This window comes from Hylobates moloch, unplaced genomic scaffold (genome assembly GCF_009828535.3).
Source record: "Hylobates moloch isolate HMO894 unplaced genomic scaffold, HMol_V3 SCAFFOLD_43, whole genome shotgun sequence".
Classification (NCBI taxonomy): Eukaryota; Metazoa; Chordata; class Mammalia; order Primates; family Hylobatidae; genus Hylobates; species Hylobates moloch.
The window spans coordinates 1453100-1466385 of record NW_026652318.1 but is presented as its reverse complement, the minus strand read 5'-3'; the positions used below and the strand labels follow the sequence as shown (position 1 = coordinate 1466385).

Here is a 13286-nt window from a genome sequence, read left to right as displayed (position 1 = left end):
TTTGTTTTTTTTTTTTTTTTTTTTTTTTTTTTTGAGACGGAGTCTCGCTCTGTCGCCCAGGCTGGAGTGCAGTGGCGCAATCTCGGCTCACTGCAAGCTCCGCCTCCCGGGTTCACGCCATTCTCCTGCCTCAGCCTCTCCGAGTAGCTGGGACTACAGGCGCCCGCCAACACGCCCGGCTAATTTTTTTTTTTTGTAGTTTTAGTAGAGACGGGGTTTCACCGTGGTCTCGATCTCCTGACCTCGTGATCCGCCCGCCTCGGCCTCCCAAAGTGCTGGGATTACAAGCGTGAGCCACCGCGCCCGACCTATGAATTGTTTTTGTCTCCCACTTAAGAATTCTTTATCCACTCAAAAAACATGGGCAGATCTTGTCTGCCAAATTTTTCATAATTTTATTTTATTTTTTTTTGATATTACCATGATACTTTATGTATGTCTTAACTGATTCAGGTAGTTTGGGATGGGTTTCAGGTAGTTTAATATGGGATTTTAATTTGGAATTTATTTATACCATTAAAGAAGCATTTAGTATATACTTTGATTCAAATTTCTAAAAATCTGTTAATAGTGTCACCATGCATAAGATATTTTTCAATGCATCTTTTAAAAAAAAAACAGCTTTGTCAAGTTAAACTGGTGCATCTTTTGACTATTAAAAATTATTGATTATCTTTTTATTTTCAGGGTGACTGTCGTTCCTACAGTTACGTGTGTGGAATCTCCAGTAAAGATGAACCTGACTGGGAATCACTTATTTTTCTGGCTAGGCTTATACCTCGCATGTGTCACAACGTTAACAGGTGTGTTTCACAGGAGCTAGGGTGGGGGCTTGTGTAATGGAAGGATGTATTTCTTAAGGGCTTTCAATTAATGAAAGACCAAAAGGCTCAAATGTAGATATAGGTAGGTCATGTAGATAAGAGTAAATGGCTGTGTTTGTAATTCAAATATGCACATAGGTTGCAGTTAAGTAGATATTTAATATCATCTTGTGTTTTGACTCTTCATCACAATGTAATCATCTGTTAAAAATTATTTAAAGGAGATTTTTATTTTAGTGTAAAATATTAAAGACAGCTGTAAAATGTCTTCTAAATTAGTGGCTTATATTAGCTATTGGTTTTATGGTAACATGTTTTATTCCAGAAGGATTGAAAAAAGTATGTCCAGGTTACAGAATTACAAATAAAGTAACACACACACACACACACACACACACACACACACACCCCTACAAAACAAACAACCCCCACCCCAAACAAAAATGGAGACTTGGTTAATTTAGTAGTAACCCCAAGGAAAAAAATCAAAGAAAAGAAATAGGCATATGCCAGATAGCATTAAAATAGTTACGTTTAAATATATAATTTACATTTAGATTAATTTTCCTTTAATTTGCATATTAATTTCTTACATTGGATATATCAACAGCTGATTTATAATCTATTTCTAATCCTCAATTTCATCGTACCATATATAGTTCAAAAATTCACTTATTTTATACTAGATTGCTAATTAAATGTTCTTATTTCACAGTTATTCTCTCTCTTCAGTTTTCTTCATGGGTGTTAGGCAGTTAACAACCAAAAAGAATTACTTGAGGTTTCATTTTACTCAAATTGCTGCAGAAATCAGAAGCTTACCTTTTAATGTTAACCTAGCAGAGTCTGTATAGTCAGAGATAAGGAGTTATAGGGAAGCCATGTTTTTACCATTGGGAACATGCTCATTCAAAGGCTTACTCAAATCAACTGAAGACCCTCAAATACAGAAGCATCTTTAATATGCTGAAAAATAGAATTATTACCCTCTTCAGTAATGGGGGCCAGGCGTGGTGGCTTACGCCTGTAATCCCACCACTTTGAGAGGCCAAGGCGAGTGGATCACTTGAGCCCAGGAGTTTGAGACCAGCCTGGGCAACATGGTGAAACTCCATCTCTACAAAAAATACAAAAATTAGCCAGGCATGGTGGTGTGTACCTGTAGTCCCAGCTACTTGGGAGTCTGAGGTGGGAGGATCGCGTGAGCCTGGGAGGTTGCCTTAAGCCAAAATCGTGCCACTGCATTCCAGCCTGGGCAACAGAGTGAAACCCTTTCTCAAAAAAACAAAAAACAAAACAACTTCAATAATGATAAATTTTTAATTGCCTATTTTGAGTGGAGATAATTGTCTTGGTTAGAACAGTGGCTCATAATTTGCCTTCTGAAGAATGCTATATAAACTTTATATATCACACAGAAAATTTCCCTAAATTGAACTCCACTGCTTTTACTATATAATTAGTATATTTCTTCATTCACAGCATTCTTACAGTTTTATCTCCTTTTCTTTTTCTTTTGCCAAAGGGCACACATCCTTGTTTAAACTTTATGTTTATATTCTAGTTTCTCTCTTTTTTCCCTATTTGTCTCCTCTTCCTTCTTCCCTTCTCAAAAAGAAAAAAGTAAAAAGCCTAACAACCAGCAAACAAAAAACGAAATCTTAAAATATGAACGCAGCAAGTTCTTAAAAGAATCTTGGTGAACTTGGCCGGGCGTGGTGGCTCACGCCTGTAATCCCAGCACTTTGGGAGGCCGAGGCAGGCGGATCACGAGGTCAGGAGATCGAGACCATCCTGGCTAACACGGTGAAACACTGTCTCTACTAAAAATACAAAAAAATTATTCGGGCGTGGTGGCGGGCACCTGTAGTCCCAGCTACTCAGAAGGCTGAGGCAGGAGAATGGCATGAACCCGGGAGGCAGAGCTTGCAGTCAGCTGAGATCGCACCACTGCACTCCAGCCTGGGCGACAGAGCGAGATTCGTCTCAAAAAAGGAAAAAAAAAAAAGAATCTTGGTGAACTTTAGATTTCTTTGCTGGGGTCTTTTTGATGAATTGGAGTTTAAAAATATTCTTCCACGTTTGCCGGTTTTTTTCCTAATTTGGATGAGGGAATCTTTGTACAGGGAGGGACTGTTCCAGTTTTACTGTTATATATAGTGTGGGTAAATACCTGTCCCAGTACACTCTAGTGATTACTTTTGTTTGTAAGAAATGAGAAGGTGAAAAGAGCAGGTTCATGGCATTCTCTTAACTTTCTCCTGCAAAGATCTTTTATGAGCTTTAGGAACTATATTGTTTAGAAAAAGTATAACTTACTGTCTATACATGGGACAAAAACCTTGCTTCTGTTGTAGTATGTTTGGAAGGAGACAATAAAGTAGTTGGTGATATCGGAGGTTTTGTGTTAATACAGTTTTCTTTTGTGTATTTTACCTAAGTACATATTAAGGAAAGAAGGAAAAACATTAAACTTTACCATGATAGTTGCCGGGGAGATTTATTTTCTTTGCTAAAAACAGTACTAACGAAAAGTGACAATTGTCTACTGGCTGGAGTAGGGAGAACTAGCTAAGTGGCACTCAAATCTCTACCCTGATTCCGTCTTGTTTTCTGGGTGAAGATTGTGAAACAGATCCCTTCAAACCAGTGGCCAGCTACACTTCAAGTTGTTAAAATTGTCTGATTCTAATTTCCTCAAGTTATGTTCCAAACTGTACTCTCATTAACTCTCATTAACATGAAGATATTTGTGATGTATCTTCATGTCTTTCAAACAGACATTTACATAAAACGGTAATGAATCATTTTTTTGGAAGGAAGTAGTAGGATGCTAAGTCCTATTTCAATGGCCTTTTTAATGAAGTGCAAATGAGAATCTCTGTAGAATCATTGTTTCTCAAGTAGAGAAAAAAAGATGAGTTTACTAATTTTGGGAAATTCACTGTAGTTTCCTCTTGGAGATTTCCAGTGCATGTTAGCATAGTATATTAATAGTTTCTGAAGTCTTGTCATAAAAACACCTATTTTTAAATTTTAACTATGTGTATTTGTTTCCTAGGACTACCCATAACAAATTACCACAAACTAGGAGGCTTAAAATAACATTTATTCTTTCACAGTTTAGGAGGCCAGAAGTCTGAATTCAGTGTTGGCAGGGTCATAGTCTCTCTGAAGATTCTAGGGGAGGATCCTTCCTTGCTTCTTCCTACTATCGAGTGGTGGCAGCATACTCCAGTCTGTCTTTGTGTTCACATGACCCTCATTCCCCATGTGTGTCTGTGTATCCAAATTTCCCAGTACTTGGAAGGATCCCAGTCATTGGATTAGAGTCCATCCTAATCCAGTATTACTTCATTTTAACTTGATTACATTTGCAAAGACCCTTTTTCTCCCCAGAGATTCTGGGTGGACATGAAGTTTTGGGGATACTCTTCAACCCAGTACATTAAGTGAAAAGAAAGTTGTAATAATCACATATCTTTGCACATTCTGAGATACAGAATGTTGCAGAGAACACACTTTGAGGAAAGCATGTAGAACACAGACCTTCTTATAATCTTATATCTTGCCCTATCCATCTGGGGAGTTGAAGTGGGCAGGAGAAGGGCCTAAAACTAAGTGGGAAATGGAAAGAATGTTACTGTTCTAAGTGCCTTGCTTCTCATACTAAAATGTAATTTCTACATTTAAAATGTAATTGCTCTATTATTTTTACCTCTTTGTTTCCAGAGTTGTTTATATATTTGGCCCACCAGTTAAAGAACCTCCTACAGATGTTACTCCCACTTTCTTGACAACAGGGGTGCTCAGTACTTTACGCCAAGCTGATTTTGAGGCCCATAACATTCTCAGGGAGTCTGGTAAGTTGCTCATGTTTTTGATTACTACCCTCTGAAACTAGTTTTTGGAAGCTTGACATTAAGAGTAGGAGGATGTGGAGGATGTGGCTTTTGCTTTTTAGATGCTTTTATTTTTATTATTTAAATATTTGAATGTTCTGTGATGTTGCTTTTTTTTTTTTTTTTTTTTCCCGAGACAGAGTCTGTCTTGCTCTGTTGCCCAGGTTGGAGTGCAGTGGCACAATCTTGGTTCACTTCAGCCTCCGCCTCCTGTTACAAGTGATTCTCCTGCCTCAGCCTCTTGAGTAGCTGGGAATACAGGTGCCCGCCACCACGCCTGGTTAGTTTTTTGTATTTTTAGTAGAGACAGGGTTTTGCCATTTTGGCCAGGCTGATCTCGATCTCCTCACCTCAGGTGATCAGGTCAGGAGTCAGGTCAGGCCAGCCTTGGCCTCCCAGAGTGTTGGGATTACAGGAGTGAGCCACTGCACCTGGCCTATAATGTTGCTTCTAAATAAAATATATTCACCTTTGTCGCCATTTGTGGACATGCACAGAGCAGCAGAAAATGTGAATTTCCAGACTTAGATGTTCCCAGCTGAGTTTGAACAAGGTGACGCTATGCCTTCTTGTTTCAGCTCTCAGAATGTGAACAAGTCTTTTTCATGGTCTCCTTGATGCTATATCTTTTGCATTTTTATGCGTTTTGTTGGTGATTTTGCTGTTTAAAATGGATCTCAAGTATAGTGTTGAAGTGCTGTCTGGGTTCCTAAGCACAGGAATGCTGTGATGTACCTTACAGAGAAAATCTGTGTGTTAGATAAACTTCATTCAGGCATGAGTTAAAGAGCTGTTGATTGTGAGTTCAGTGTTAATGAATCTATAATAAATATTAAATATAGTGTCTTAAATCAGAAACACATAAGACAAGGTTATATATTAATCAGTTGATGAAAATATTACAATCAGAGGCTTGCAGGAACCTAACCCTCCATTTCCCCTGGGAGAAATGGTTCATTATTCGCTAATTCTTTGTTTGCAGTGTAGAATATAACTATACTGCAAATTATAATAGAGAATAATGAGACTGGACTGTTTCTCTTTACAGCACATCAGTGAAACATCACTGATGTGATCAAATTCTGTTTTTTGCATTTGTGATTAAGTCCAATTAAAATGCTCTGCAAGTAGCTGAAATCAATGCATGATGACAGTCTTAACTATGCTGTGTGTATATATGTAATTTCAGATATTGCCTGGGAGGATTTAATTGAACTAAGAGTGCTTTTCTATGTTGTGGTGATTGGTTCTACATATACCTTTCTCTAGGGTATGCTGGGAAAATCAGCCAGATGCCGGTGATTTTGACACCATTACATTTTGATCGGGACCCACTTCAAAAGCAGCCTTCATGCCAGAGATCTGTGGTTATTCGAACCTTTATTACTAGTGACTTCATGACTGGTATACCTGCAACACCTGGCAATGAGATCCCTGTAGAGGTAATTTATATATTTTTTTCTAATGCATGTTCTCAGTACCTCTTACATTTTATAATATGGTGAATGGAATAGGCTATGCCAGTGCTGTATTTCTTATGTTGGTTTTCTGTTCATAAGATAGGCTGTTTTTTTTTTTAATTTTCACATATTTGATTAACACACTGGGGCAGAAAAAGGCCTTAAATTATATATGCTCTCCAAATGTCTGATTACTGTATAAAAAATAATCAATTATAATAATTTTATCTAATCCTGCCAATTTCTACTTTACAAATAGTATTCCGCAAATAAAGAAGAAAACTCTAGGAGTGAAGAAGAGTTTGTTAGAAATAAGGATGCAATTTGATAGCTTTATGGCCAGACACCCAAGAATTGCCTAAATGTTCTCGCTACTACCAATTCCAACTCAATTTTTGATCCTTCTTTGTTTTTACCAGAACATTCCAAAGGAGCTACTTGCATAATAGCAAGTGAAAATCAAAGTGAGACTCTATTAGTTGGGCTACTGCCTCCAGTGTACTAATGCAAGGCTGTCGTTACAGCTAGGTAGATGGGTTGGTTTGGAATGTGGCTTAGAGTCAGTTTTCTCTTAGGCTCAAATTTGCCAAATTTGACAAGTGAGCAGGCTATCCTCTCCTCCTGTATACTTGATAATGATTATTACAGTGTACTGTGTGCCACCTTGGTGGCCCTTAGAGTTGTATGTTTAAGCTGCAGATAATTTGCAGAGCATTGGCTGAAACACATAAAATCACATGCTTGGATGCCACAGCAATGTCAAATCGCTGTATGTTCTTAAGCACTTGTGGCTCAGTCACAAACACAACTTGCAGACTAGCACCTGTTTGTGGATCACACTTTGAGTAGTACTGAGTTTAAGTCACTAATATTTTAAACCTTAATAACTTAAACCTATCCCTGCAGAGGGGAATAGGTTCATTATATAAGATTAATCAGAAACCAACCCATATACATGAAGGACAATAGTGAAAATAGTCACATTTTAATTTTAAATTACAAATGTAAGCCCTCTAGGACTGCTGGACATGCAGTGGATGCTGACTTTTCTCTATAATTTTTTTTTAATAGGTGGTATTAAAGATGGTCACTGAGATTAAGAAGATTCCTGGTATTTCTCGAATTATGTATGACTTAACATCAAAGCCCCCAGGAACTACTGAGTGGGAGTAATAAACTTCTTGTTCTATTAATGTACCGTGTGCAGTTTAAATTGATTAGAAATCATTCCCATTATTGACATGCAGTATACTGTGAAAAGAGTTACTGGAGCAGCTACATCACATCTGAGTTCTCCACAGCAAAAATCTACGGCTTAAGAGCTGAGTTGGGGATAACCAAAAGGGACTGAAGAGTTTGTACGGGTAAATAATCAAAGCACCATTGCCTACACTCAGACAGATTGATACTGCTTTTGCCTTTGCCTCACTTACTCTTTATGTATAAATTCACTGTTGCTATTGATGTCTCTGTGAAGATGTATGAAGGTGGGTGAGTTTGGGGTAGTTATGGGCTTCTGTCTCCTTACCAGTTTCTAAGAACTGTTAGAAACACCCATTATTTACCAGTGTTACTTACTACGTATATATACCTTTTGGAGAATCAGTTTTCTTGTAAGTAATCTTACTTCTCCAAAGGGTGAAAAAGAGATGAACATATCAAATAAAGGTATAGGTGGGCTATTCCAGCCACTTTTGAAGGACACTGAGGGTATAAAATGTAAGCTAGCATAAGATGGAAAAGCACCAGGAATTTGTTGATGTACTTTGGAATTTTATTTCACAGCCTTGGGAGGAAGAAACTATGAGTGGTCTCAGATGTCTATGAATGGTCTTAAAATGTTTTCAAACCATGTTCCACATGGATGCCATGTTATTCAATGTCAGCTTGTTCATTAGTAAGGAGCTTTATCCTCCTAGCTTTATATTACCAGCCCCCCACAGCCTTGCATAGAAAGTTTCTGTTATCTCCTTAGAAGAAACTGGCTCAGTGACGTGTCTGGTGTAGTGCAGATAGAGGTCAAGAGGAGCATTTTCATCTCTTCTTTTGCTGGTCAGAGAAACAGTTCTGAGATCACAGAAGCCATGATGCATACCTACAGCTTACAAATGGGCGACGAAAAATGTTTATATCATCTAGTAAACAGTTGTAAAATGAGCTCTTAGATCTAATCTATAGACATATTATTCATTGCTCAGACACCTGTGAACAGTCTTGATCCATGCAAGATGTTTGCCAAACTTTGTAATCCTTTCTACTAGCTATAAGAGAGGATTTAAGAACTGGTGCAGGACTTGTTGCCATTGCCACCAGTTTCTAATAGATCTTTTATAGCATTCACATAAGTACTGTAGACAGTAGTAGACTTAAACTCTCCGTTTCTCTCAGTATTTTAGCTAAGAATGTTACCATATTTTTCTCTTAGCAATTCCATCTCAGGTTGCTGCTGCTTTTCTAGTTTAAAAGGTCAGATCTATTAATCAGGTATGAAATTTTATTTGGGATTCAGTGTTAGATAAACAACAAAATGATGCGTGGCAGAAGTCATCTTTTTATTCTGGCTGGTCCAGAGAACAAGAAAACTGCTGCTGGACCAGCAAGGGAAGAATTTCTGTCTGTCTTAACAGAAATCTGTCCCCAAGACCAAGGGGTACTTGACTCCTATAAAACTTAAAGGGTACATTCTCTATCCTGATGAGGACGTACTCATTGTGGCCTTCTGGAAAGAGGCTATGTTAGTGATCTGGTCTTTACAGATTTAGAGTCATGGTATTTGAGAGCTAGAATAGACAACCTATAAAATGCTTACCAACATGTGTCAGTACACATTTATGTTTATATGAAAGAAAATTTCTAGCCACAGTGTCTTATGATTTTGTGTTGAAGCAAACAGTAGGAATTTTGGAAAAATAGATAGTAAGAATGTGTGTTCTATGGAACACTGCTCCACTGAGAAGGTCCATGTAAAAAGGATTAGGTGGTCATATAAGTTTGGGGAAAATAAACTCACTTGTCCTTTCTTGGAGATTCATGGTATACAATATTCAAAGCTCTGAGAAATTCTAAAGTTAAAAACAATTGTTAAATTCTGCTTAATTTAGTGTTTTCCTGATATTTGTTTTTTGAACACCTTTTATATAATCCCTCCCAATATATACTTAGTATATACTTAATATAATATTCGGAAAATTGTTTCTCCAAAACACATCTTGACATGACATAGTTTCTTAAAAATCTAAATTTTCTGGAACTCAGAAATTTCCTAATATTTAGCACACTCTTCTTTTGCACAGCACTTTTTGCTTTGTGCCATATAACATTACTCTGTACCTTCACAGTGTTTCATCTGAGCCACTGAGGAAAGTTAAACGTTGCACTTCCATTTTACAGTTAAGAAAACAAGCTCACCTTAGGCATGGTTACTTAATGAATTTCAGAATCAAATTTCAGGTTTCCTTAGTTCAGATTGTCCTTTCCTTATGTGTATTCTGACACCTAAAATTACATAAACTTATGGGATGCTTATTTTTGACTAAGACTAGAATGGTAGCTACCTGGCTAATAACATTCATCATTGGTTATTCTGGGCATATCATGACTTTATTCCCATTGCTTACCATTACCTGGGACACATCTCTCTTTAATTAAATATATTCTTTTTCTTTGTACCTTTTAGGTAGACAGAAGAATGCAGATCATTGAAAGCATTATTTATTCCTAAGATTGGCAGGCACAGAATCATTTTTAAGAACTAAATACCCAGTCCTGCCTTAAAGGCCCCATCAATGATCATCAGCTCTGTTATTTCTAACAGCCTGGCATCCTGGCTAACACGGTGAAACCCTATCTACTAAAAATACAAAAAAATTAGCCGGGCGTGGTGGCGGGTGCCTGTAGTCCCAGCTACTCGGGAGGCTGAGGCAGAATGGTGTGAACCCGGGAGGCGGAGCTTGGAGTGAGCCCAGATCACGCCACTGCACTGCAGCCTGGGCATCAGAGCAAGACTCCATCTCAAAAAAAAAAAAAAAACAGCCTGGCATAATTCCTAAATACAGGTCTGTAGATATATCCAGGAGATAGGGTTACACTGTTTTCCAACCTTTTTCAAATCCCTTAATCTTGAGGTAAACTGCATGCATTTAGCCAAACAAGCATAAAAGTTTGTTTCCTCACTGTTTGGGATTAAGCTCCTGATAGCCTGTTTTACTGAATAACTCGACCTTAACCTGTAGAGAATAAGGGCATTCAAAGTAGGAAGGCAGAACTATCCATCTTTAGTGCTTTGCCTGCCGTTAAACAACAATGTGAATTTGGTCAAGTCATTTCTGTTCTTGTATCTATGACATGAGGTAACTGTATTAAATTTTCAACATCAAATCCAGCTATAAATTTGTATTTTATAAATAAGAAAAAGCAAAGCAGGAGACAGAATGGAGAAGCTGGATAGTGTTTTGTTTTTTTTAAGGTTCTTTTATCATCAGATATGACACAAAGGGAAACATCAAAATGCACCGTAAAGTTAAATCCTAGTTACCTTTTTTTGAAGCTGTTGGCAAGGTTTGACCACTTGAGGAATCTTCTGCTGTGAGATGACACTTGAAAAACACCTATCAAAGTTTTCCTGGTAGGAATCTGTCTTTACTGCGTGTTTTTTTTGAAAAGCTGACAGAGAATGTGCTTTGGCTTTGACACTAATGAAGTCATCCATCATCAATTATATACAGCTAATTGTTGGGAGCTAGAACTAGAATCCAAGCTTTCTGATTCTCTGCATGGAAGAGGTGATGCTCTAGGCCCCTTCAGGGCAAATCTTAAAAGGAAGTTCTTAGTGTGTAATTGACCATCAGGGATATATGGTCTTAGAAAGCGTTAATTGTCTCCTTACTTACAGTGAGTTTCTAGAGATAGCCCTGTCTTTCAGAAATTGTCTGACATCTGCTTGCCCAATGTTATAACCACTTTTCCACACTACTCCCCTCCAGAAATCTCACTGATATGTGGCGCGGACACGCCTTAGCTATCACCCCAATGGATGCTTCTTTCATTGACCCAAATCCAGAATGTAATGGGGAACTGAATACGAGTTGGATGTCTCCACCCTTGGAAAGCACATCTTTTGTTCTTACTGAAGTAGTTTAACAACACCGGATGATGGAGGGATCAGGGTATCTTTTTAATCACTGAAGGACTTTGACAGCAGTAATGGTGGCATTGTTGACTCTTAAATTTCTGAACGTTTCACTTAATGGCAAGTGAAGAGATAGAATCCCCCAAAGAGTGTCAAGATGCTAACTTCCAACCTATTTTTATGCACTGAAGAGGCCTCAGTGTCTCACTGAACTCTAACCTTTTTGTCAGTGTTCCTCAACACTGGATGCCTATTATTACATAACCTGAGGAGTTAAAAAATACAATAACCAAATGTCCAATTAAATAAAATTAGAATCTGGAGGTAGAACTCAAGCATTTACAGTTTTAAATCTCCCAGCCAGAATAAATTCTTATTGAAGGCCATACCTAGCCTATCTTCATCAAACTTACAGGTGAATCTTTGTCAAACCTATAGGAGAGAAATGCAGGCCATAGGGACGGTCTTGCTGAAAGGCTTATAGCTAAATTAGTTCAGATCCAGGAACCGGATTCTGAAACTGATTGTACCTATATTAGGCTGTGTGTCAGACACTCCCAGGACCTGTTTGGTAATAATTAGGACAGCTAACATACTTGTTGCTAATTTCGAGATCTGGGCAACAACTGTGTAGGCTGTTCTTTCAACCTCTTTCTTCCTACTTTTTTACTTTTCCTTCAGAGAGGAGAAAGCCACCCCTGTGCTGTAGCCACCGCTCCAATTCTGACTCTAGCTAAGTCATGAAACAGACTGAGCTATTATTGCACCAACACATAAATCCTGTCATTTGGGTATTATTCTTTAGAGAACTAGAGATTACCTACCTGCAACCTAAGTTTCCTGAATTCGAATCATTTGAGCAGCACCATCTTAATTAACTCATTAACATATTTGTGGCCAGGCGCGGTGGCGCATGCCTGTAATCCCAGCACTTTGGGAGGCTGGGGCAGGCGGATCTCTTGAGGTCAGGAGTTCGAGACCAGCGTGGCCAACATGATGAAACCCCATTTCTACTAAAAATGTAAAAATTAGCTGGGCTTGGTAGTACATGCCTGTAATCCCAGCTACTCAGAAGGCTGAGGTGTGAGAATCACTTAAACCCGGGAGATGGAGGTTGCAGTGAGCAGAGATTGTGCCACTGCACTCCAGCCTGGGTGACAAGAGTGAGACTCCATCTTAAAACAAAAACAACATATTTGTTCACTTTTGAACCCTGTGGTGTCTTTTAACTTTGTTAAGCGCCCTTGGTTAGCAAAATTATGAGAGTTTAGGAAATTTGGCTATTTATTGGGTATATTAAGTACAACTACAAAATCCTCTGAGTTGTCCAGGAAGCCTAAACCTTGAGCAGTATCTTATTCAAGTGGAGTATATATCTTCAAGAATATAGATTTTTAAGGTAAGTAGTTTTCCATCTTTGCATCTCCTGAGACCATTGTTACAACCTTGATATTAAATGAAGTGAATGTAAACCTCCTTTTGAACATATTTTTTATAAAGAAATATTTTGTTAATTGGAGTAAGTAGTATTGTTATGAAATCACTGTGTAATTGTTAATTGTAAATTGCAATGTCTATTTTGTGTTGTAACAATGTTGCCATAAAATAGCTTTGCTAAATGTGAAATGACTTTAATCCCTTTTGTCTTCAATATACTTCATAAAGGAGGAAATGATGATTTTCACAATTTGTCACGAAGCTTCTGTGTTTATGAGAAAGTCCAAGAAGTAAGAGCCAAGAGGACAGACATTATCAGAATATGGGACATAAGAAATTGCATATAGTGTCAAAGGTTTCTATATAACAACTTACTTTATTTCCCTTGCATATATAGGAGGGGTTAACATTTTGCTCAGTGTTAACGGGGGACGTAATGAACATAAAACATTGGATAGCTTTTTATTTAAATTATGAGGTAAAGGTGTGCGTATACACATGCACTTATAAAATTAAAGTCATATGTATGTATATA

At 37.8% G+C, this 13286-nt stretch overlaps 1 protein-coding gene across 1 annotated transcript in view; it reads left to right on the top strand.

Annotated features, from left to right (window-relative positions):
- LOC116463586 (GMP synthase [glutamine-hydrolyzing]) overlaps positions 1-12943 on the top strand; it is a gene marked incomplete at its 5' end in the record, with an annotated part of 19744 nt that extends 6801 nt beyond the window's left edge. The window contains 4 exons of the mRNA XM_032146775.2: positions 688-803; positions 4557-4687; positions 5996-6168; positions 7258-12943. Of these exons, the coding sequence (XP_032002666.2) occupies positions 688-803; positions 4557-4687; positions 5996-6168; positions 7258-7359 (522 nt within the window). The remainder of the gene's footprint in view (positions 1-687; positions 804-4556; positions 4688-5995; positions 6169-7257) is intronic.
- Between the last annotated feature and the right edge of the window lie 343 nt (positions 12944-13286).